This window comes from Phaseolus vulgaris, chromosome 4 (genome assembly GCF_051622355.1).
Source record: "Phaseolus vulgaris cultivar YP4 chromosome 4, ASM5162235v1, whole genome shotgun sequence".
NCBI lineage: Eukaryota > Viridiplantae > Streptophyta > Magnoliopsida > Fabales > Fabaceae > Phaseolus > Phaseolus vulgaris.
Genome location: NC_143501.1, coordinates 2875067 through 2902091, shown reverse-complemented (window position 1 = coordinate 2902091; position 27025 = coordinate 2875067). Strand labels below are relative to the sequence as shown.

The following is a 27025-nucleotide window of genomic DNA, read 5'->3' as shown; positions in this document are numbered from 1 at the left end:
TGTGTCAACATTTTTATTTAATGGTAAAATCTCATTCATTATGTTAGACATCGTACGGTTACATTCAAGAATCTGTATTTAATTTTAAAAAATACGGAAAAACTTGTCAGATAAACAACAAATTATTAAAATAATATTTTTTTATAGTCTCAACTTTAAATTTTTTTGTGTGTGTTTTAATAAAAAAAATATTAAAATAGAATCATCGTAAAAAAAATTATGTAATAAACATAATTTTAATATTGTTTAAAATATTAAAATATTTCATATTAATTTGTTGAGATAAATGTTATAATATTATATTGTAATTTACTTTAAAAATTTATTTGTTACATATAAATAATATCGATAAAAATTAATTCTAATAATTTTTTCATGTATTTAGAAGATTTAAAGTTTTTATTAAAAAAAATAATAATTTAACTTTATACTAGACTAAAAACATATTTAATATTTAATGTTCATTATATCAATTTAGAAGATTAGTAAAGAAATGAAAATAATATATAGTTAAAAAAAATACATTTCTTGGTACACTTTAATGGCTGGCCATTTATTTTCTTTTTGCATAAAAATTTATGAGCATATTTATATGGTTGCTTGTTTATATTATAAAAGAGAAAGAAACAATAGAGAGGAAAATGACATTTTTTTATTACAATATGGATAGATAGAGACGTAGTATTTATCCATAATTTAATGAATAATATATATGTGGTAATAATATTGAAGAATTGTTCATTTTTAGAAGCATGAAAAGTATATATTAAATGAATATGAATGAAATTATATACAATAGAGGCTACAAAGGAACACACATTTTGATGTTTTCTATGAATCACGTTATGTAATATTCGTTTATGTGATGAAGAAGAATTTGTGTGTAGCGTGTACTCTTTGGTGTCTAAAATGTTTTGTATTCTTTGGTTGTGTAGTTAGTACAAGTTATCCCTCTCTTTGTACTTATGCTAAGGGAAAGTATATATTTCCCTCTCTATCTTTTCATTTCCATGTATAAGAAGAAAATGTTTTTTTATAGGATATTTCTTGTTGTAATTATATATGTACAAGTTATACCATTATAAAAAAAATTATTAAATAATAACTAAATTGAAAGGTAAAAAATAATTGGTCACTGTATTAACTAAATTAGATAATATTTTAGAGAAAAAAAAATTATTGGTATTTACAGTGATTTTTATTATTAATACAAATTTATAAATTGATATCTAAATTAGTTACCAAAATTTTAATTACTAGCATTTTAGATTCTAGATTACTCTGTAAAAAAATAGTAGAAAAACTAATTTAGAATTTAAAATAATTAATAGTTTTGATAGTTAAATATCAGTTTAAAAATTATTTTATATTTTTTTTATAATAGCAACTAATTTAGATACTAATAATTTTTTTTTATAAAATAGTATATAATTTAATTAATATAATAATTAATTATTTTATTTTAAAATTAATTTTTATTTAATAATTTTTTTTTATAGTGTACATTAAACATTCAAACCTATCCCAAGATTGGTTACTCAAACCATTTTATCAAATCCAATGGTTTGTCATTTTTTTCAAAACAATTTCTTTGTTATTAATGAGAATTCCATTTTTATTTCTTCCTATCTTAATTAGTATTTATTAATATTCAATTTGACCTAAGAAAATATAGAAAAATTCAAATTATTAGAAAATTAATCATATTACTATGTTTTTGAAATAAAATATTATAATTATCCTTATTACATTTGTTAATTTGTAGGGAATATGCTGTAAAATTATAGATCTTTATACTTACAGTACAAGAAAACACATGAAATACAAACTAATTTCAGAGAAAAAAAAATTAGTTGCTATAGTAACTAAATTAGATACCATTTTAAAAACTAAAAAAATGGTTTCTAAATTAGTTTATATTATTGTTAAATGGTTTCTAAATTGATATTTGATTAGCAACCAAAGTTTTAACTACCAATTATTTAGTTTCTAAATTTGGTTGCAAAAATCTTGGTTGTTAATTAGATACCAATTTAGAAATTATTTAATAATAATAGAAACTAATTTAGAAATAAAAAAAAAGTCTATAAACTGATTTCTAATTTAGTCACTATTTATTTTTTGTCACTAAAAATTAGTTTCTATTTCATGATTTTCTTGTAGTGTTAATTTTACGATATAAAATATAAAACTTTATAACAAAATTGACATAATAGTATATATTTATTTCTTTCACCCTTACAATGTATTTTTAATAAGAGACATAAGTATAATATTTTAAAAACTTAGGTACATGTATTAAAGTTGGACCTATGGAAAAGCATTTGGCTATGGTTTGGAAGTGAATGATGGTGGACTCAATGGATCAAATGTTATGAATGAGTCTAAAGTTAGGTGGTTGGATTTTTTTGTGGAGGAGAAGCATGCACATTCTATCCTTCTTTTTCAAAATCTCATTCTACTAATTATTGCATAATATCAAACACTATTAACCTTTCATACTATTATGTCCACCAAATTCTTTACTCTTCAACACACTTTTTATATTATTTTCTTAATACTATAAAAGTGTCTAAATTTGCTAATTGATAAAACTTATACTTATTTCATAGGTGGTGAGAAAAAAAAAATACTTATCTTTTTCTATATTGATTCTTTATGTTTAATAATACTATATGAAAATGATTAAATAACAAATAAACTTAAAAATAAAAATAGTTAGTACTATATTAACTAAGAGACTAAAAAATTATTCTACTAACTACTAAAGTTTTAGAATATAAAGTAGTTAGTAGCTAAAATTTTGATAGTTAATATAAAATTAGTTTATAAATTTTTATTAATAATAGAAATTACTTTAGATAAATAACTGTTTAGTTTATAAATTAATCTTTGATTTAGTTAATATAGTAATTAATTATTTCAATTTCTAAAATTAGTTTTTATTTAATAGTTTTTTGTAATATTAAAATTACTTTTATTTTTAATATATATATATATATATATATATATATATTAGAAAAAGCTATTATTTTTTTATAATATTGTTTAAAAGTTACCTTTTTATACATCTTTAAAATTATCGTTGACAAATTAAACACATCCTTAACAAAATTACATGTATTATATTTGATAATAATAATAATAATAATATAGAAAAATGTTTAAAAATTGTTTTAGATTGGGTTACATGATTTTCTTAACTAAAATGATTGTATAGTTTTTATTTGAAACTCTTATATTAAAAATGAACTTATTTTAGAATAAAGATAATTTCCATCTGACTAATTATTTTTTATCTTTAAATTTAATTATTATTTAATATTTTTTTTTATAATTTACTATGTAAAAGACTTGTGAAAAAGCAAAAGAAGTTGTTAAGTATGTTACATCTATCCAATTATTTCTTGTCAAACAAACAGTTCCTTATCAAAGCAAAGTTGACCCTAACAAATTTTTTTGAAAATAATGCAATTCATGGTCTAACTATCCACTTAATGAATTGAACATAAACACTATACAATAAAATTTGGATAAAGATCTTGAAGATTGAAAGCAACAGCCATAGTAATTACTTGAGAAAAAAGAGAAAATTCTCTTGTTGAAAGCTACTATTGATCACTCTATTGATTGTGACAAAAATGCAACTAGTTTTGGACTCATTGGTTAAAATTTTCTAAACTTATAATGCACTCCACTTGTAAATGTGGAATCTTAACTCATTTTGATGCAAAAGTCTTGAGAAGTGGCTTTCAAATAGTTCCAAGCATGGAAGCTTTGTTTGGATGATGTGGAAATTGTGACAAGATTTTCGACCAAGAACAAGATTATTGGTGTGCCTTTTCATCTAAAACGTGGATCTCACGGCTTGGTTTGTAGGGAAAGAAAAAGGGAAAAAAAGAAAAGGTTTTTTCATTATATTTATGTACTTTTGCTTTTTGAGAAAATAAAGGATTTGGAATTGTGCTTTTGGGGTTGGAGTTGCTAAAATCTTGCTTTCAACAATTGTGATTTCATGCTTTTTTTTTAGTTTCTAATCATGCAATGACTTCAAGAATTTTAGTGAATTTTTTTAGATAATTTTAGTGCATTTTTGGAATTCTTATATAAGATTAACACTGATATTTTTTTTATTAAAAAAAATTATTAAATAAAAAGTAATTTTAAAAATAAAAAATAATTAGTTGCGATTAAATTAGATACTATTTTATATATTAAAAAAATTATTAATATCTAGATTAGTTTATATTATCGATAAATAGTTTTTAAATTTGTATCTAATTAGCTATAAATGTTTGAGTTAACAATTTGAAATTTGAATAATGGATAATTAAAACTTTGGTAGCTGATTAGATATAATTTAAAAATTATTTATTGATAATATAAATTATTTTAGATATTAATAATTTTTTAAATTTTTAATATGATTTAGTGTAAAACATTTAATTATTGTTTATTTTTAAAATTACTTTTTATTTCATAATTTTGTAATAATGTTTATATAAAGATTTGTTTATATAAAGATTTATTTAATGGATTAATATTTTTAATGTATATCTTTATCAATAAATCATGTCATACTATATTGTTTGATGTGACTAAGAATTGAAAAAAATGTTTATATTATTGAAACTTGATAATATCCTTATTCCACAATTCATTACAAACCATTAACTAAAATGAATGTTTTTTTTTTTAGTTTTTCTTAATCTAAATTTTTGTCTCCATATAACACTTTTATAATACTTCATAATTAATTAGAAACTATATTTTGAATTATGTAATTTATAAAATAGTTCTGAATTATAAAATCTGAATTAGAATATATGATTTGGAATATCAAATAATAAAATCTGAAATATAATTTCAAATTTATTTTATATTACAAAATCTAATCTACATTACTTCAAATCGTATCATAAATATATTGTTTTGAAATATAGTTTTGAATTATATAATTTATAATATAATTTAAAAAAATTGTTCCGAAATACTAATTTCTAAACTATATTAAAATAATATACAAACTTATAAAATAATAAATCTATAATATATTTTTGAATAGATTGTTTCATAGTCTATCTGAAACACCACAGTATGAAAGGTCTTCAACGTATTTCAAGGAGTAAATTTTTTTTATTTAAATAATAGACAAAAGTATTTTAGTAATTACATTATAATAATTGGGATGAAAGAAAAAAAAAACATATAGAAAAAATGAAGGAAGAAAAATGTTCTCACATTTTCTTGTTAAAGACGGGCTTTTTTGGACCGACCCATTTGCGTCCAACACTTATTTGGTAGGTGCTGATTGCTTTCTGCACCACCTTAATTTAAACCTGCACCCCATAGTTTTCAAAAATATTATTTTAATCTTCTTTAAAGTGATTTCTGGATCATCTATTTTGGAATCCTTTTGAAAATATTTTATGAAAAATAATTCAGAATAAACTTTTCACCCAATTATGGGGTACAAATGAAAAATTGGGGTGCAGGAAGTATTTCCCAGTAGGTCTTAGCAACACTTTTTAAAACAAATCTGAATATAAAATATTTTTTAATGTAAAAGAAAATTAAATTTAATACTATTTTCTTCTTTTGTGCGATACACAATAATTAAATCATTTTATAATTTTATTCCTAAATTCTTCCCTGCACCATACCATTTTTAACTTACACCAAACAATACTATGTGAAATGTTTTGTGTGTCCTTAATGAATAATGTAAAATATCTATTTTATTCTTAATGAAATAAAACGTAAGTTTTCACTGTGTCAATGCATTCTCCTAAAGCAACCCTTACACGTACTTAAAGCACGACAACACCCAACACACACCACTGAGTACCTAAGACACGATGGCGGAGAGAAGGAGAAGGGTTGTCATCACAGAGGAGTTGGAGAAAAGCTCTGATTACGAGAGTTGTGTTTTTCTATTCTGGACTTGTATATCTAGAGTTGTACCGGATGCTTATGTCCGAAAGGTTATAGTACATTTTTGGCATCCGGATATGGATATTCGTAGGTGTTCTGGATGTGAAAATCCATAAGTTCAGGAATTATGGATGATTCTGAATGTTGAAATTTAGAAGTCAGTGACGTGTTTTTTTCTTTTGTTTTTTGATTGATGGAAAATATACTGACACTTCTGGATGCCAATATTCATAGGCAAATATGTGACTTCTGAATATTGACATCCGTAAGCAAATATGTGACAAGGGCAAAGTTGGGTTTAAAAATTTATGTTGGGTGCATATAGAAAATGATATGGTGCAGGAAAAAATTGCCTTTTTGGAAAAACTTGTCTTTGACTTGATTACTGGGCCTTTAGCCTTTTTGTGGGCAGAAAAGTTTGGCTAAGAACAAAAAACTAGAAAATCAATTTTTGATAGACTTTTTTTCTTTTTCAACTTCGTAAATTCTTCTTAGACCGATAATAATAAAAACAACTTTCTAAAATTCTTATGTTTTCTAAAATTTATTCGAGAAAAAAAAATTGTTTCAGAAAACTAAACAATAACTAGAAACAGAAAAAGATTTGTTTATAGAATAAGTAATCAATGATGATTTTCATTGATTGAAATAAAAACTTTTACATTGATATTTACTTTATTTTTAAATTACTACTATTGAATTTCTTACTCAGATTTTGATTTCGGTTTTGTTGAATAATATTTAATTTTTCGGGTTTTTTAAAAATTTCATTATCGTGTTTGACTTATTATTCAAATTTAAATACATTTTTCATGCTCAATTGTCATGTTTATAGATTTCAACCTTTGATGAATAACTTGAACCAATTATTCATCTCAATATAAATATTTTTTTTAATATAAAATATTTTTATTTGATCAGATTTTTAAACATAATAAGTTTTCATTTATTTTAAATTGAAAACACAAATCTTTGTTTTTCAATGTGATTTTATCAATAATATTGGTGAAGTCGGTTAAGAAAAATATTTATCTTGATTTAATTAAGTTCATAACTAATGTTTGAATAACTTGATATAGGTTTCCGAATTTTTCTTGGAATAGAATAATACAATAAGAAAAATTAACTTTAACTTTCAATATTACTAAACTAAAAAATCTAGATGTGGAGTAAACATGGTTCCAAGTCTCAATTTCTCTTGGAGGAATTATCAAAATTTCTATTGCAGGGATATTATTTCATCAAATTGTTTGATTATATGTTGTGTGAACATGTAAAAATATCACATTTTGATATAGTTTGGTAGTTAATGGTTGTTTTTTTTATGTTGAAAAGGTTTTTGAATGTTATGTGATTAAATGGTATGATGTGTGAGTGGTATCGTATGAAATTGATGTCATACATTTGGAGACAGTGCATGAGTTGTTGTTTGATGGTATATTAAATATGAAAATTCTATGTTTAACCGATATCCTATGACTTTAGCGATTATTTAAGTCATGTTGACTAAGATATCATGTGGTGAGAAGATAATGAGAGAGTTCATACACCCGCTATAAACACACGATATTGTATGTTTGAATTACCCCAATCCTTTACATGTGGATTAAATGTTAATACTTGGTAGAGACATACTTAACGAGTCTTTCATAAGACTATAAATCCATATGCAATCAATATTATTAAAATGAAATTATAGTACCGAGGATGGAAAGGAAATCAAGGTTCTATAATTGTTTGCAAATGGATGTATGTGTAGTCAGTATGATTTAAATGAGATCAAAGTACCAAGGATTGAAAGGAAATTAGGATACTATGATTGCAAATAGATTAATGTGTAGTAAATATGATTGAAAAATCAAAGTAATGTGAATTGAACGAAATTCAATGATTGTGATTGAAAATATATTCATCTATAGTCTATATAAATAATGTAATTGATATTGAAATTTTATATGACAATATTTGATATTGATTCTTTTTGTATGTTATGAAATTTCTTTTCATTAACTTATCCTTATTTCTCTTATTGTCGTGTTGCGAAATTGTGAATTGCGATAATTGTATTACATATACAACTAAATACTAATACACGTGCATAAAGACCTTAAATATTTTAGTTTTATAAATATATTTTTTATATAAATCATGTTAAACATCACTATGCAACTTGACTAAGCTGACACCCTAAATAACAACAATCATCGTCATCCCATGAAAAAAGTTGCAGAAATCGACACTTTGGAACACCAACAAAGATAAACACCCTAATTAAAAGGTAAACAACCACGATTAAAAAAAGATGTTGAATTTTGACAACAAATCTTACAGAAGTACTCATAATAAAAAAGTTACTCTTAGAATTATTAACATATTAACTCGAAAAATCACCATATATTTTAATAATATATTATGAATATTTTTTAAAAAAAATAAATTTTATAAAGGATTTGAAATTATATTCACACATTTTTGAAATATTACAAAACGGTGTGTCAATAAAATACAAATACTTAATTCATCCCATAAATAACATTTAATGTTATTCATAAATATATGCGTCACACTTTATGGAAACCTCACAACATTTAAGACAATGTTACGAACATATTTCAATACTATATTAAAAGATAAAGTTGTCATAATTATATATATATTTTATATATATATATATATATATATATATATATATATATATATATATTCAACAATAAATTAGTAGTAAGAGATAAATGAGTTTACATTAAAATTTCAAAGATAACAATTATTTTATTATATCAATTACTTGAAACGTAAGTAAAATAAATTAACCTTTAATCTTATTTTAAATTAATTAACAAAAGGTACATCTAATTCTTTATTAGAGAATCGTTAAATATTTGTAGTGTATTTATTATAATCTTCTCTCATTTTCATTAATATATGTATTTAATAAATATTTAATTATAATATTATGAAAATCTTCCTTCATGAAAAAAAATACACTTTAGACAATTTTTTTTTAAAAATATATACATTTTAATTAAATGTATTACATTAAATACTAGCACCATCAGATAACCATGCAATGTTTGATAAAGAAGTAGTAGAACACCATTTATCATTTTAAAAATTAATAAGAGTACATGTACCAACAGCCCAATAAATATGATCAAGAATGGTTTCATAAAACTGCTCCAGACCAAATAGATGATGATCTATAAACCATTCTAACATCTTTATATTTTGATTTAAGAATTTTGGCTTTTAGAATAAGAGACCAAAACTTGTCACTATAAGCAAAATTCCAAGCAAACTTAAGAAGATACACATTATTTTAAATGGTGATAATCTTCAAACCTCCATTCTGAAGAGGAGAACAAATCTTAACCCAATTAATTGTAGCTATGCCTTTTTTCAAAATATCACCCGTCCAAATAAAAATTCTACACCACTACTCGACTTGCTTAAGAATTGAAACCGAACATTTATACATATCAAAACTATAAGCTAGAAATTCAGTAATAATCATATTAACCAATTGAATTCAACCCATCATGCTCAGAGATTTCTCTTTCCAAGATGCTAACTTCAATTTAACTTTATCAGTAAAAGGTTGCAAAATTCGACACTTTAGAGCACAAACCAAAATAGGCACTCATAAATAATTAAAAGGTAAACAACCATGACTACAATAAAGAGAACGTTTCAATTTTGACAACAAATATTACAGAAGTACTCATGATAAAAAGTTATTCTAAAAATTATTAACAATATTAACTCAAAAAATATCATATATTTTAATAATATATTATAAATATTTTTTAATTTTTTTTTTTATAAAGGACTTAAAATTGTATTCACACGTTTTTAAAATATTACAAAATAGTGTATCAATAAAATACAAATACTTAATTCATCTCATAAATATCATTTATGAATAATATTATTTATAAATATACACGTCACACTTTATCGAAACTCATAACATTTTAAGACAATATTTTAATGTTAGGAACATATTTCAATACCATACTAAATATAAAGTTATCACAATTATATATACGTTTTATATATATATATATATATATATATTTTTTTTTTTTTCTTTCTATAATAATAAGAGATAACAATTATTTTATTATATCAATTACTTGAAACGTAAGTAAAATAAATTAATCTTTAATCTTATTTTAAATTAATTAACAACAGGTACATTTAATTCTTTATTAGAGAATCGTTAAATATTTTTAGTGTATTTATTATAATCTTCTCTCTCATTTTCATTAATATATGTATTTAATAAATATTTAATTATAATATTATGAAAATTTTCCTTCATGACAAAATTACACTCTAGACAAAAATTCTTTTTTTAAAAAATATATACATTTTAATTAGATATAATTACGTTAAAATTATTTTAAAATTTAATTATAATAATGTTATAATTAGATAATATTATTTACAGTAATTAAACTAAATATAAATCTCACATTTTGGTTTATCTATTACTTGAAATATACGGTTAACCTTCCTATTAAAAAAATACATTTAAAAAAAATTATATTTTACTTTATACTTTTCTTAAAACTTGTAGTTTTAATAAGTATCTAACTTTTGATTGCATCATTGTTGTTTATATTTTTTTTATTAGATTAATAACAATATCATTTTAAAAAAAATGTTAAAGAACTAACACAGTGTAGCTAAATGATTTTTAATATATGCCTTTTTCCCTTATAATTAAGTAAGAAGAAGTAAAAAAAAAAAAGTTTTGAACATTATTAAAAGTGTTTAACTAATTTGACATGCTTTATATTTGTGCAATGATACATATCTTTAACAAAGTATTAGATAAATGTTAGATTTTTTAACACTTAAATAATTTTAATTAGTTAATTTTAAATAAATACCTATAAGATTATTTATTATTGGTAAAAATACTTAAATATGAGTTAATTTTTTTATAATACAAATATTCTTTTAAATCCCCAAATATGATAAAAATAATGTTCTTTTGACATGTAATGACATTTTTTTTGTCAAACACAAAGAACTAAAATTAAATAATTTTTTTATAATTAACCAAAAGTATATTTTTCTATAAAAAAATTATTTAAGCATAGTTAAACCTCAAAATATATTTATAAAAAACATTGGTGTAGGACTTTTTCTAAGTATATGTTAACACCACAAACACTCTTTCTCCTCACAAACTTATAATAATTTCTTAGATAATGACATTATAAATCCTACCTCTATATAGGAAGCAACTTTGAAAATGACCAATGATATCATCAAGGAAAAGTCAGAATCTATAAAACCTGATACCATTGTTATCAAAATTTGTCTAATTAAGGTTGAATTTAAGGAAGAATATATTTGAAATTGGAAAGACATTTTGATAGTGAAATATTTACAAAAAAAAGTACATTTTGTGTAAAAATTCAAAAGGGTATTTATAGACATTTTTTTTTTATATATTTTCAGTCTAAAAATTAGTTTTCAAAAGGGTTAACAGAAATTCAAACATGCTAAAATATTAATATTTTAGCATTATTCAAACATACTAAAAAAAGTTAATACTACTATTATAATTATCTAAAAAATAATGAAATATTTCTTTGATATTTTTTTTTTACAAATACAAATGCTCATAATCATTTTCTTTGACATTAGAAAATTGTTGAAACAACACCACTCGGATAGGAACTAGAATTTCTTTGAGTTTAAATTTCACTAATGAAAAAACATGATTAAAAAAATTACAAAAATAAAATGAGTGTTTTTTTCATAAAGATTAATCATTCAATAAAATCAAAAAATTCTTCAATCCACTATAAATATTATGTAAAAAAAGTAAAATAGAGAAATATCTCCTCTTGGATTTTACAAATAAAGATGACTATTAACTATTTTTTTTTTTGTTAGAAAATTGTTGAAACAACACTATCTGGGTCTCTTGAACATGTGAGTGTACTTAAGTTTTTTGATTAGTTTTTGGGAGTTGTACTCTTGACCAAACAAAAAACCTAAAAACACAGTGCAGGTGAGACAGAGACATATGAATGAGTAGACATGTTTTGTTTGGCCATTACCTAATGGTTCTCCTATGTTTCATCATGCTTACTTGAATAATAGAGATCCAATAATAATGATGCCATAAATACTTAAATTTCACACTCAATACCATAGTTTATGCCACAAATTGCTAAGGTAAATAATTAATCATTGAATAGGAAAAAAATTAGCATTATTAATGATTTGTGTGAAAATCTTAAATTAAGTGTGGTATATTTAATTTTAATTTAACTATTATTTTTAAAATTTAAAGAAAACATTAACTATTAATTTGTTTCAGCTAATTTTTAACTAGTTTATATGTATTTATTGTAATGTAGAAATAGAAGAGTAAAGTATAAAATTTTATAAATGTTCTATTAAAGTTTAAGGAAATTTATTATATTTTTGATTTCTTGAGTAAATATTAAATTATATTAAAAGAAGGGAGAGAATATACATATTTACAATATTTTCTTATCGTTAACTTGTCTGAATACAACTTTTTTTAGGTATATTTTTAAAGAGCTTACTTATTACTTACCCTTAATAGAATTATTACTATTAATATAAATTAAATTATACTTTCGTTTTCATAATTTTTATTTATGATTTCTGTTATGATTTCACTCTTCAAATTCTCTAAAAAAAACCTGTAATTATATATATATATATATTATTTTTATTCGTTTTGATATAATTAATTAAAGTATAAAAAATAAACAAATAAAATGGATGAGATGATTGAATAAAAAATATGGAATTTTTAAGAGTTTAGAAACTAAAATCACAGTAACAATAAACCAAAAATCACAAATCAATGTTGTAAATGACATTGTTTCAATCATTTATTTGATTTATTTTTATTCAAATATCTTCTATGAAACACAATTATATTTGAACTTTATAAAATTATTATAAACAGTATTTTAAATTTTTTATCAAAAATTTGTTTTTAAGACTAAAATTTAATCATTTCTTCAATATTTTGTATTTAAGATTCAAATGTAATATCATTAATTCAAGAACAAAATTTAATATAATGCCATAAGTATTATTGATGAGATTTTTTATTACATTTGGATTTTGCAATTAGTAATATTAAATTTAAACTCCAAATATGATTAAAGCATTATCAATACTTACTTATAATAGTGGGTATTATTTTCCGTTCAAAAATGTGCAATTTTAGTATTTGAAATTTTTAAATGAACAATTCTTAGTTTTCAATGAATATTAATATTAATATTTTTATTTCCCCCAAAATATTTATTCACGGAATGTTTGATTTTACAACATATATATTAAAAGTTAAAATTATTTTAGTAAAATTATTTATAATCTGTCTAAAAATATAATAATTTTCCGCCAATATAAACTTTATATTCAAGACTCAAATTTAATAAAATTTAATACCACCATTATTTTAATCTTTGTATTTAAAACTAATATTTAATACTACCATTAATATTTAAACTTTGTATTTAAAGCTAATATTTAGTTTCATTAATTAAAGTGAAACAACTTTTATGCCAAGTGGATGCTATTTTTTTTTTATTGATAGAGTTTCAAAAGACACGAAAACTTGCCGATAAAATCAAAAGAGCCGATAAATTCACCTACTTCGTTTGAAATCTCGTAGTGGACCTCGCCGCAGCATTTATTTGTCTATTATCTCTCCATTTTATTTTTCATATACATTAAAATTGTTTTTTTTTATATTATAAAAAATATTTTCAGACAAAAGAATTTATAATTAAAACGAATGATTAAAAACATTAAAAATAAACATAAAAGTAATAGTATAGGCAATTTCATCTTTTTAATTTTTAAAAAATACTCGTAAATATGATTAATATTTTAAATTTGGTAAAAAACATCATTGTTTATGTTTTATGAAAAATAAAACTAATTAAAAAAAAAAGAATGAAGAATTAATTGTTGTGTAGAATGGTAGTAATTAGCATTAGTTGATTTAATCAGTGTAATTAATATAATGAAGTGTTGTGAATGAGAAAGAGTATAAAAAAGAAGAAGCAATGTGGCTGATAATTATTCCTATGGTTTTTCATTTTCATGAATTTGTTTAAATAGTGTCCCCAAAATAAGAGAGAGAGAACAGAGTGAGTAGTGAGATTGAATCGAGGTTGAAGTGTTGTGTGTGTGTTGTGTTCTGTTGTTGTGTTGTGGCACAGAAAACGAAACAAGCTCAGAAGAACACACAGTGAGAGAGAGAGAGAAAGAGTTGTGATGTGAAATTGGAGGAAAGTGAAAACCAAGCAATCTATCATCCATGGTGGTTCGTTTGGTTGATCAGAGGAGCAATTGAATTTTTGCTGAATCGGTGTCGTTTCGATTTCTCATTTGTTCTTGTGCTAATTCTGACTTGGTCAGATTCAAGTAAACGCTTATTCTTCTTCCGACGGAAACCCTAGGTTCGTCAATTCTCAACTCTAATTTCAATTCACCTTTCTTTTCTCTGCTTAATGTGCAGTTTACCACTCTTGAATGCTCCTTTTTTTTGCCGATCATTGACTAACTGGGAATTCTGTTTTCTTTGTAGCTTTTTTGTTTGTTTTGTTTATGTTCCCTTTTTTATGTGTTGGCGATGCTGTTTGTTCTTGCTTTTATCAGTGAATTTGCGTTGATCAAATGCCTGTGGGTTGTTTTTGTTTGTTGAATTTCGTAGTTGTGTTGCTGCCGGAGCGCTGACTGATGAATGTTGAAAATCTTTGAAAGATTTTTTTTGGTTTAATTTTGATAGTTGGGGATTGGATTTGGAGGTTTATTAAGCACTTTCTTAAATTTGGAATTTGCATGGCTTAATGTCATTGGGTTGTGTATCTCATTTATTGCAACAGTCGGTGTGTGTCTGCCGTCTGAGATTTGGGAACTGGGAGCGGTGGAATAGATTTTGCATCGAAATGAAGTCCGATAATAATGACAGGTCTTGCTGAAGTAAATAAATGACAAACAATGAAAGACAGTGATTTTTTTTGTGGCTCAGTTTTTTGATAGTAATCTCTGCTTGGAGTGAGGAAGAGGGTATATTTTGATGTGTTAATAGATCTGTCTAATTTTTATGGGATCTAAACAAAAAACTATGCTCTTCAAAGCTGTAGTGTTAACGGGTAAGCATGCTGAAATGTTGTTTGTATATGGAAGAAGTCTACTGTCTGTACTTTATGCTCTGATACCAATTGTTTCCTGTGGGAGGAGGATTTTGAGAGGGAGGGTATGGGGATTTGTAGTTGAATTTTATATGCTGCTTGGAAATCCATTGCAGCACTAGAGGATACACAATAAAATGAATTCCGTATCTAGTGTTTTGAGTTCAGCAGATTCTATTAGGGAAAAACTTTACTATAAATCTTATGTTGTAGGTTGGAATTGTCCATGATACTGCAATGCTGTGTTTGCAATTGGGAGTGATTAAGGAACTAGCAAATTGATGTGTGTGGTTGAAGTGGTAAAGGTTTACTTCTAGTAACTCTGACTTTACGAAGGATCAATTACACAGATTACATTTATTTATTTGTTGCCATGGAGTAATGGATGGACACAGCTGGACCATTTTAGTTTTGCTTCTTTTTGTATGCTGGCTATTTCCTGAATCTTAGAATCTATTTTTCTGGATCAATCATGGGAAATTTACTTGGTCAGAGGTTTACGATCTCTTAAGTCTTAAATTAAATTTGTGTAAGGAAATTGTTCTTTGCTCTCCTTAATAAATAGAAGGAGAACTAAGCTTTTTGAAGTACATTATTTATTGGGAAGAAGGATGTCCACACCTTGTGTCTTGAACCATTTGGATATGCATATATCAAGAGCTAATCTTCTACCCAACAGTCATCCCAAAACTGGAATCTATTACCAACCCTCAAGGAAAACATAATTTACAAAAAATATATTTGTATGGACGAAGTTAGTGTTTTGACCTTTGTGGAGCATAAAAACAACTTTAAAGTTGATTGGAAGCTAAGAGCTTTAATTTAAAATTAAAACTGCCTGTAAAACCAGTTTCTTAAAAGCTCATTATTTTAACTGTTTCTTTACTAAAAATTTAAAACTTTATATTTTTGAAATTCTTTTTGCTCCAAATTCTCCCTTTGGGAAGAGAGAAGGCCAAATTTAGCTAGATCAAATATTTCCTAAAAAGTAGAAGCTTGGATTGCTGCGTATTCACCCATTTTTATCTAAGCCATTCCTACTATATTTGTTGCTTTGATTGGCTTAGTTTTCTTTTAATATGTAACATACATGGAATTTCAATACCTACCTAACTATTGAGGATAAATGATATTTCTATCTCAGAAAATTTTCTATATGAACACACACACCTCAATCTCCCCATGTTGTTTTCCTTAAATTCCTTGTTAATTTTCTTTCTGCTTTCAAATTTGTTGACGTGTTTATTAATGAGTTTCTAGGAATGTGATCACCGAATTACTTATCAAGCTTTGAATCACTAGTTTGGAGTTCCATGATTAGGTTGGTTTTAACTCACACAAAGAAGCATAGATAATCTTCTTCCATTTACTGATTTCTAGATGTATAGATACTTGAGAATAGAGGAATGAATGTTCACGGGAATGAAGTTTGTGCATTGATAATAGCAGCCCTTGATTAGGTACATAATGACAAACATAGAAAGGTGGATTTTTTGTAGCTCAGTTTATTGCAATTATGTGGCTTGTGGAGAGGAAGAGGGTATACTTACAAGTGTTATTAGATCTATCATAGTTAATTGAATCTAAAACACTTTTCTTTTCAAGGCTTGAGTGTGTTGTATGTTGGTATTGGCCATGACATACGCATTATTGTGTTGGCAGTTGGAGATGTACTTTAGCAACTAACAAGACTAATGTGGTTGAACTGCCGAAGGTTTAAATTCTACTGACTCTGACATTACAAAGGATGCATTAAACAAATTACATTTATATGTTGCCAAAGAGGGATGGATGTACAGCTGGAAGGTTTTAACTTTTCTTCTACTTGTATGTTGAGGAGATTACCTGAATCTTAGAATCTATTTTGCTGGCTCAATCTTGGGAAATTTCTTCTAATGAAAAGTTAAATTTAACAAGGTAAGTAAGCCTGTGCATCATCTATGCTTTGAGCCAAAAGAGCTCTTGATTGAGGATGCATGATAGAGATATGTCATAAAACAATTTGTGTTTTCCCCTAGTAGCTTAAGCTTTAGATTGCTAGTTCATGATACTTGCATTGCATATATATGCATGCATATATGATCGATATCATCTTTGTGTTATTATTGCTGGATGTGTGGATCTCACTTCTAATTCTGTTCTGTAATATTTTTTAATTTGTAGGGAGAATTGTTTAATTTTCTTGAGTAGTAAATTTTTCATTGTGACCACTGATGCAGATATTGGAGATTGACGTGATTCCCTCTTCACCTACCTATCTGCATGCAGTAGTGAATGGATTCCTCTGGTTCTTATCTCGTGCTGTTTTAGTTGTGTAATATGTTATAGTTCCTATTTAATTTATTACACCTTGCTGAATAAAAAGTAGGCAGATATCTCAAAATTCAAGTTTGGCAATACTAATTAAAATTGAATGAGAGCATTTATCAGTTACAACTTACATCATTATCAGTGTTGAAAGGAGCATTTTGGTTGTGGATAAAAGAGCTTCTTTGTAAAGTTGTTGGACGCACTTTCTAGTTTGGTTTGAGAAAAGGCAAATGCTACCAACATGGAAGTATTATAACATTGATTTCACCACTTTAGTACGTGATCAACTTGTTTTGGGTGGTGCATTTAATAATAAACATATTGATGTTATGTTATAAGAAGAAAAATGGATCATGTTTTGGAAAAAAGATTCCCTCTGAATGCAGAAGATTACAAGTTATATGAAGAAGTTGGTGAAGGCGTTAGTGCCTCTGTATACAGGGCTCTTTGTGTTCCTCTCAACGAGATAGTTGCAATCAAGGTTCTCGATCTAGAGAAGTGCAATAATGATCTGGTATGTAGATATAAATTTTCGTATTTTACATCACTTGCATTAAACTTAGATTGTGCTGCTAGTTACTTCATACTGAATTCAGTGGCTTATGAAATTATGAAAGGATGATTTCAACCATCACTATTCATTACATTGTTTGGTGCTAATTTATGTTGTTCACTCTTTAAGTCTGTTGAATCACGTGGGTTGCATTATTTGCTTTAATACAAGGATAATTTCAACAATTCAATCTCTAATTCATTGTTTGATAATTATTTGTATATTCATCCATGTGACTATATTCCATATCTGTCATGTTGGATACATTCTTATTGATAGTTCTGGAAATTATGCAGGATGGCATTCGAAGAGAGGTACAGACCATGAGCTTGATTGATCATCCAAATCTTTTACAGGCACATTGCTCTTTTACTGCTGGACACAATCTATGGGTTGTAATGCCATACATGGCAGGGGGTTCTTGCCTTCATATAATGAAGTCTGCCTATCCTGAGGGGTTTGAAGAGCCTGTTATTGCTACTTTATTGCATGAAGTTCTCAAAGCTCTTGTTTATCTTCATGCCCATGGTCACATACATAGAGATGTTAAGGTGTGATGCATTAGATATCTGCCCTCTTATTTTTTAAAACCTATGCACCCTTCTGATATTGAAAATTGAGAATGTTACAGCTATATTTCTTAATCTTAAACTAAATGGTACTAATTCATTGAATCTGAGATTTTGGTTTGCTTCATTTATGGTTCTTGTAAAGCTGTAGCTGAACCCAACAACTATTTCTTGTTTTTTTCTTTCCCTTTTCTTCATGTTTGTTGGTTTTCTGTTCTTTTTCTCTATTTTTAAATATTTGTAACTATGCAGGCTGGGAATATTCTGTTAGATTCTAATGGTGCAGTCAAACTGGCTGACTTTGGAGTGTCAGCATGTATGTTTGATACTGGAGACAGGCAACGTTCAAGAAACACTTTTGTTGGAACACCTTGCTGGTATTAAACCTCGTTTATTGTAGTTCTTCATCTGGCTACCATCATATGAATGATTGTTGAAGCAGTGAATTGTCTTTATTTCCACAGGATGGCTCCCGAAGTCATGCAGCAATTACATGGATATGATTTTAAGTAAGTGTTTTCTATTTTTTTCTTCCCTTGTAGGCATGATTAATAATTTTATTATTGTCACTGTTTTGCTCCCTGATATCTTATACTTTGCTGGGTTCTCTATTTTTATTTTTTCCTATAAACAGAGCAGATATATGGTCATTTGGTATAACAGCACTTGAACTTGCTCATGGGCATGCCCCGTTTTCCAAGTATCCACCTATGAAAGTAATTTTCTTGTCTTCGAATATTTGCAATTATGTATGAGTTGCATGTCTCTTTCTGTGAGCTCATGGTTGAATTTTTTCACTTATTTTTATGGATGCAGGTTTTGCTTATGACTTTACAGAATGCCCCTCCAGGTCTTGATTATGAAAGAGATAAGAGATTTTCAAAGGTTTGTGGTGTTTACTAAAGCACTATGTAGTTTGTAGCATATATTATTTGTATTCTTATTTTACATCTAAAATTTTTGTCATCTCTTTTCAGGCTTTCAAGGAGTTGGTTGCCACCTGCTTAGTAAAAGACCCGAAAAAGCGTCCTAGTTCAGAAAAGCTATTAAAGCACCACTTCTTTAGACATGCACGTGCTAGCAAATATCTATCTCGCACCATTCTAGAGGGCCTTGCTCCTTTAGGAGATCGTTTTAGAACGCTGAAGGTTTGCTGTTCATTTGCAAATTCCTCTATTTTATGTATAAATTGTTTGGGTTTTTGTTATCATTTCTCCTGCTTGTGTACCAGGCTAAAGAGGCAGATTTATTGGTGCAGAACAAGGCTCTTTATGAGGATAAGGATCAGTTATCTCAGGTAGGTTTATTTTAAGTTCTGCATTTAAATGCTTGCTTCTGACACTGTCTATGCAAGGTGATATTTTATGAGTACAGTTTCTCATCATGTCACTTTACTGTGTTATCGTGTCTGTGTTTTGTTGTACTGTATCCATACTTCATTTAGACCTTAAGGATTAATAATTAAGAATCTAAGGATCTGCTACATTTGATCAACTATTTCATTTACAGAAAGAATATATTCGAGGAATCAGTGCCTGGAATTTTAACCTGGAAGATTTAAAAAGTCAAGCTGCTCTTGTAAGTATTTTTATCTTCTTACTTTGTGTTATTTATTTAGTTTAATTAGTTGGCAAACTTAAACAATACTGGACATTGTTATCTTCTTGTAAAACATTTTTATGTTGTCAACAGATTCAAGATGATGACATACCTAATGAAGACGAGCCACAAAAGGATAAGAAGCAAAGAGACAGATCGGATGACTTCAGGGATCCTGCAGAGAGGTTATCATCTGTAACAGCTAATCATTCAGATGGTGCACCCACTCAGAACAAGGAGGTACTGTTATTGTCCAAAAAAGATCTAATGCTTACTTTATCTTTGTTTTTTTGAACTATAGACTTTTCTTTAAGTATACTGGACTGGATTTACATCATAGCCCTATTTTAGGATGGATTCAATAATATTCAGGATTTGGAGGGATCGCTTGCTTCATTTCCTAGTAAACCTCTTCAAGCACTTAAGTATGTTTATCTTCTCCGTTCTTTCCCTTTCAACTTTTTTTTTGAATTTTGAAGTGTTAGCAATGTGTTTGAGATTTGGGTTATGATATAATATATGTTTCCAGTTATGTGGAAGCTTGTATTTCAAGCTGAAGCAGTGCTGGTTGTATATTAGAAATTAGGTTGTTCATTTTATTTTGTTTAGTAACTATTTATGGTAAAGTACTTAAAAGTTATAACGTACAAACTGAGCCTGTGTTATCACTTTATTTCTCAATATCAATTCTTCATTAAATCTTACTATATGATGTATGTAGAAGTTTATGCAATACTGTTCTTTTAGATTCAGTTCTCCATTTATTTATAGAAATATAAAATGCTATACTTGTTTATATTGCTTTTTTTTTTTGTCTATTTAAGAATTAAAGAAAAATTTTGGATGTGGCAAATGGGATGTATATTTGAATTATCGGCTCAGTTTTCTTTTGGTGTCTAATTTAAATTATTCCTAGCATGTTCTACAATTATGTTAGTGTTTAGTAAATAAAAATGCGTTTTCCATTATAGAATATTTGATTTTATTTATGTGTAAATTATGCAGAGGATGTTTTGATATGTGTGAGGATGACGTTAATAACAACAGTCCAAGAGATCTGGATCATGATTATGGAAATGAAAGTTCTGGGCCAAGTTCTTCATTACAACAAAACGCCAACAATCAGCAAAAAAGGTTTTTGAGTGGTTCTTTGCTACCTGATAATTTTCTTTTTCCCAAAAAGGTTGCTACTGATGGGGACAGGTAATTTTTCCTTTTTACATCAATCGTTTGTTGCTTCATTATTTTTCTTCCCCATTTTCTTCTGGACCTGTTACTAGAACTTCTCATTCTCAATCACTTTCTTGGAAATTAATTTTTTTAAAGGATTTGAGCAAACTGAAATATGCAAAAGTTATAGCTACGCATGCTGCGCAATGTCTCTGACTTTTTTTTGTGCTTGCCTTTATCACTTATATTTTGGATTTTTGTTCAAAAAATTGTGCAGTTGCACTGGTTGCATTAGGATTGAAAATTTATGAAAATTTTGTACTTGTTGAAAGCTTCTTACTTTACTACTGATGCTTATTTGGCTTGCAGTATTAATGTGCTATCATATGTTCTGTTTTTCTTAAAAGGGATTACCTACAAACAAAGTATTCTTCGGAGAGGAATCACAGTGGTCCATTGCAATATCGACAGAAGAGAGATACCAACAACCTTCCATTGGGTAAGTGTCTTGATAGTCTGCTTGGTATTTTGACAATCTTTATAATTTTCTTTCTCCTGTGCCAGTTTGATTTTTATTTTATCTCAAAATAAGTGCATTGGGAAATGACTTGCATATACTTTTCTTTGTTTTTTTTTGTGTGCAGTTGATGACACATCAGATGGAGCATTTGTCCAGCGTAGGGGGCGGTTTAAGGTCACATCGGCAGATCTCAGTCCAATGGTCTGTATCAAATGGCAGATCTTTTTATTTACCTACTGCTTGCTTTTATCCATAATGAAGATTTCTTTTGTAGAGATTAGCAAAGCAGTTTTATTGACACTTCATTATTGGGTGAAAGTAGTGTGGGACCCACTAAATCATTTGGGTGGTAACTTCTTAATTAACATTATTTTGTGGGACTGACATGAAATTCACCTTACATTGAAGAGTTTGTGTAAAGGAGTGTTGCATTATTGGCATTTTTCTTCTGTATATGGTAAATCTTCAAATGGTGCCATCGTATGTCTGAGTTATGCATCTTATTAATTTCTGGTTTGATCTGCTAGAATCATTATAAGCAGACTGTACTATTTACTAAAGACTGTACGTTTGCTAACTTGAGATACTATACAAATTGTGGTTGAATTTGTCTGCTTGAATGTTTGATTTCATTAATTATCAAAGATGGAACTTAGGTGAATTGTGGTTGAATACTTTGTAACCATTGCCATTTCTTTTACTCATTTAGGGTCCTTCAAACAGTGCTACTGGTCCAGTTGTTAGTCCTACCAGTCCACCAAGTCAAAATTTCATGGCTGGCACCATTCTTCCATCACTGCAGTGCATCTTGCAACAGAATGGTTTGCAGAGGGTATGCTTTTGTAGCATTTCTTTGTTTTCTATATTTTTTACACTGACAAGTATATAGCATAACCTTATTTTCCAACGGGTTTTGCCAGGAAGAGATTATAAAATTAATAAAGTATGCAGAGCAATCTTCTGGTAATGCTTCTGTGTGTGTTGCCCCTTAAAAAATCTGGCAATTCAGTTTGTTTAATTTTAATTGTTTTACTTGTTACAGGTAAGAATGCAGAATCAGTGGAGGCAGGGGCAGTTGATAGTTTGCAGGTAAATTACTCTGGTACAAACTTTTCTCGTCATACTTTTTCTTTAATGATGAGAGGCATTATACAAGGGGAATGTGCAGAAAGTATAGAAACTTGGGAAACTAAAATGCCCATAAGGAAAATTTCTATGCCCTTCGTGGCAACATCCACCCCAAAACTATCCAAATGATTAGCGCTTGTAAGGTTGTCAAATTGGAGAGTCTATGTAAATTATTAGTTTATATTATTGACTTGACTGGTTGAATCTTATAAGAGTTTACTTAATATAAAGAGGTCTTTAAAAAACTATTATGATGTATATGCATAACACCACCATTGTTAAAATTATAAGTCAGATCAAGAAATTGCACAATCTTTTGTGCCAAACAGCTTCGCATGTGGTGGATTGCTGGGATCTTGATCTTCCATGAACAACACTGTCAGGAGGTGAAAAACTGAATTGAGTTCTTTCCAAAATCCTTTCCAAAACACTGTCATGTGATGTATCCCTTCTGATTTTGCTTCATCTCTGGGTTCTCCTTTTTTTTTGCAACCGTCTGACCTTCATCATTTTGCCACAGCAGCCGTCTTGGCCTTTCGCAGGCAGGAAAATGAGATTGAAACTAGGTTTTTTTTTGTCATTTGGGTTAGAGTGGGTTTTGGGCTTGAACAAAAATTGGCGCACCCCATTCTGAACAGTCTTACGAATGGGATTTCTTTTTTCTATTATACTACTTTAACCTATAAAGATCTCTACAATATTTAAGCATATAAAGTAAATATATCCTGCTGTTGCATTTTAGGTGAGGACATAAGATCTTACAATCCTTCTTGCTATCTCTGAGTAATGAGTTTCCATCTCCTCCCTATCCTGGGTAGAATCTTGAGTTTAACAACCTTGTATAACATAATACTTATAACATGATAATGATTCAATATTTCAACTTCATAATCAAGCAAGTCACAAACCACTCTTGTAAAGTTTAATGGTACATTGGTACTAAAAATTCAAACTGCATAAATGGCCATCTTTCTTCTGTTGACTCCAGTTTTACATAAGCTTAACATATCCAACAAAAAAAAGTGTTTGACTGCTATTGTTTTCTGTTCTTCAAACCTGTTTGCATTGACAACCTATTTCCAACCTTATCCTTGTCTTTTTTCCTCTTGCTATAGCAGACCTTCTTAACCCATCATTAGACCCATAAAAAATATTGAAGGAAATTGATACATTGAATTTTGAAACCATGATTCACACAATTCGGATATGAATTTAAAAATCAAGTCAATGATTAGTCACAAAGACAACACAATTAGTCTTCTATAAAATTGGCTGAGAAGGGTGGGGTTAAGAAACATTTTGATTTTGCTTTAGTTTGCTATTTTCGTACTGTTGTGTTAAATGATTTCATATTTGTACAACTTGTAGGTACCTGCAACAACCAGGGAGAGGGATCTGCATTTTCAGGTGATTCAACTCCAACAGAGGTACATGATACAATTGAATTTTGTATTCTTTGATCTTTAAAATTAAATTCAATGTACATCTTATTTTTAACTCTTATGCCAGCATTGGAAGCCTTGTTGAGGAATTACAAAGACAAAAGATGAAAAATGTTCAGGTATTTTTTAATCTTGGTTCAATCCTACGTCTACTATTTGTTTGTCATGTTTTAGTTTCAATCTGAACTCAACAAATGTAAATGATTTTTTGAACTTTTTCTTCATTTCTCTGTCACACCACATATTTTTTTTTGTTTTTTCTTCAATATACTTTTTCAAATTCCTTACTCATTCATTGCCTTTGCAAGGTAAATTCTAAATTTACAATTTATTAACCGTAATAATCATTGTTCACTTTGAACAATTGGTTGCCTCTGTTTAAGAGCATATTGAAGTTATACTGTGCAATTCCTGACATTTGGACCTTAGAAATGTGATTGCAATTCGGATGGGGTGAAAAATTGTAATTCAAAAGGTAAATGTTTAGAAATTGAAAATTATTAGTTTTATTGATATTAGAATTCCACAGGTGGACCTTAAAATTGTAATTAAGATAAGTACCCAAGCACTCGGACAACCTAGCCATCAAAAGCTAGCTATTAAGAGGAGGAGCCAAACACATAAATACTCCACCGAACATCCCATATTACTCAATGTGGGACTTAGGCTTCCCATAATACGCAAGCCCTTATTATCATAACACCGTCCCTGAGAGGGGAGCCTCTTTTGGGACACCGTATCCAAGAACAAGAACTTGGAGAACGCATCATCAAAAGCTATTAAAGGGGAGAATCCAACACTTAAATACTTAACCAAGCATCCCATACTACATGATGGGGGACTTAGGAAAATAATATCAAAATTCAAAATCCATTTGAAGATTTCATATCGATTAGAGATATAACCAAATATGTAGTATATAACTAGAGTGCAAATCTTACCCATAAAGTCGATTTTGTGAAGTTAAATTAGATTTAAAGTCCACTTTTTAGGATGATATTAGAATTTATCTTAGCGAGATTTGTTGAACCTATTGTGTCACTTGCTATCGCACCACCCTCTATTCCCATGCTGGAAATGTTGAGTCTTTGGCGTGTGGAGGTGATTGGAACACCTACTAGGTAGGGATTAATACACGATCCATCTACTTACCTAGTGGGTTCCAAGGAAGGTAAATTTATTAAATTTTACCTACCAAGACTGCTACCTTTTTAGTGTCAAGACTTGTCCCTACAACCACATAATTCATAAATTTTGAAAGCACTAATTTATTACTAAAGCTGCATGTTACTTACCAAGATGTTTCTTAGTCTCTCAAGGATCAATCATGGATTAGCTTATTAGCTTATTCACACATTTGCTTTCTGAAAATTTGGTGTTTGGAATTCAGCACTCAAGTCATCGTGTAAGATGTCTCACTCACCTTCTGTCTGGTTTGCAGTTAGAGAAACAGTTGAGCAGTATGAATAACAAAGTGGAGAAGTGAAGAAGTGTATGGATGTTATCATGGTTTGACTGATATTAGACAACACCTGACGTTCATTGATAACAATGAAAGATGATTTGCAACGTACTTGAGGGATGGAGGAACGTCTCAATTGTATCACCATGTGTGGTGTGAACTTTTCTTTGAGGCAGACACTAATTTTGAGATGCTATTCCTTGAGTCGCCTGTAAAATGTAATTTATTGAGATATTGATATCATGTAATTTAAACTTCTCTCATTTTCTCTTATTCTACCTAAAATTTACTCATCAGAGTTCACATGAATGCATATAACTACATAGCGCAGTGATGTAGCAATCTGTCTTGTGTTTCAATAAGTTCATATCACCTGACAACCAAACACATACACAGAATGTTGGCTGAAATGGCTAGTGTTGAAGTGTAAAATTCCAATGGTTGATGGAAATTCAAATTTTATTTATATTGCTGACAATGAATTCTCCCAGTGGATTGTATTTGTTCATATAAACTGCAATTGAAATTTATGTGCATAAAGAAATACTTGTTTACTTGTTTTTGTGGTTTTTGAAATTGTGACCTAGACATTTTGTTAATTGATTGTTATTTTGAAGTTGTGATTTTTGAAATTGTGACCTTGGTTTGAACTAGTTTTAGAATAAAAAATAATTAATTGTTATATTGATTAAATTATAAAAAAAATTATTTATTTTTAAATTAATTTTCATTATTGATATATAATTTTTAAATTGATATCTAATTGATAGAATTTTGGTAGCTAATTAGATACTAATTTAAAAATTATTTATTAATAATATAAATTAATTTAAAAATTAATATCTTTTTAGTTTTTAAAGTGATTTTTAATTTAATTATTATAGTAATTAATTTTTTTCTTTTTAAAATTAAAATTAGTTTTTATTTAATGATTTTTTTTTTAATTTGTAGTGAGTTATATATTTATTATGTGGAACGAAAAGTTATGTTAAATGAGAAATCTTTGTTATATTAAAGTGAAATAGCAAGATGGCACGATTTTATAATAATAATAAATAAATTTATAAGAAATTAACTAATTATCCTCTTTCAATTTGGGTGCATAAAATATACGAGTGATAATTCA

The 27025-nt window shown here is 27.4% G+C and overlaps 1 protein-coding gene across 5 annotated transcripts; it reads left to right on the top strand.

Annotated features, from left to right (window-relative positions):
* The first annotated feature begins 13969 nt into the window (after nt 1–13969).
* Nucleotides 13970–26377, top strand: LOC137836732 (Protein kinase superfamily protein). 5 transcript variants are annotated; one of them, XM_068645436.2, is made up of 22 exons: nt 13999–14411; nt 16809–17063; nt 17366–17970; nt 18306–18560; nt 18831–18955; nt 19043–19087; nt 19213–19294; nt 19395–19463; nt 19556–19726; nt 19810–19875; nt 20088–20156; nt 20271–20417; nt 20529–20602; nt 21183–21380; nt 21755–21846; nt 21992–22068; nt 22577–22699; nt 22788–22830; nt 22910–22956; nt 24364–24422; nt 24505–24556; nt 25879–26377. In XM_068645436.2, the coding sequence occupies exons 3-22, from the start codon at nt 17803–17805 to the stop codon at nt 25921–25923; spliced, it is 2007 nt and encodes a 668-aa protein (XP_068501537.2). In that variant the 5' UTR covers nt 13999–14411; nt 16809–17063; nt 17366–17802; the 3' UTR covers nt 25924–26377. The 5 variants fall into 5 exon arrangements, with proteins under 5 accessions (XP_068501536.2, XP_068501537.2, XP_090157896.1 ...); XM_090301770.1 differs by having other exon boundaries at nt 14028–14411; nt 16809–16860; XM_090301771.1 differs by having other exon boundaries at nt 14028–14411; nt 16809–16952.
* The last annotated feature ends 648 nt before the right edge of the window (nt 26378–27025 follow it).

Excerpts from the sequence above, each read along its gene's own strand:
- LOC137836732 (XM_068645435.2), top strand. The coding sequence starts at position 17,803 with ATGGATCATGTTTTGGAAAAAAGATTCCCTCTGAATGCAGAAGATTAC. Across the intron at positions 22,831-22,909 it reads GTATGCAGAGCAATCTTCTG|GTAAGAATGCAGAATCAGTG; the intron begins GTAATGCTTCTG and ends TACTTGTTACAG. Across the intron at positions 22,957-24,363 it reads GGGCAGTTGATAGTTTGCAG|GTACCTGCAACAACCAGGGA; the intron begins GTAAATTACTCT and ends TACAACTTGTAG.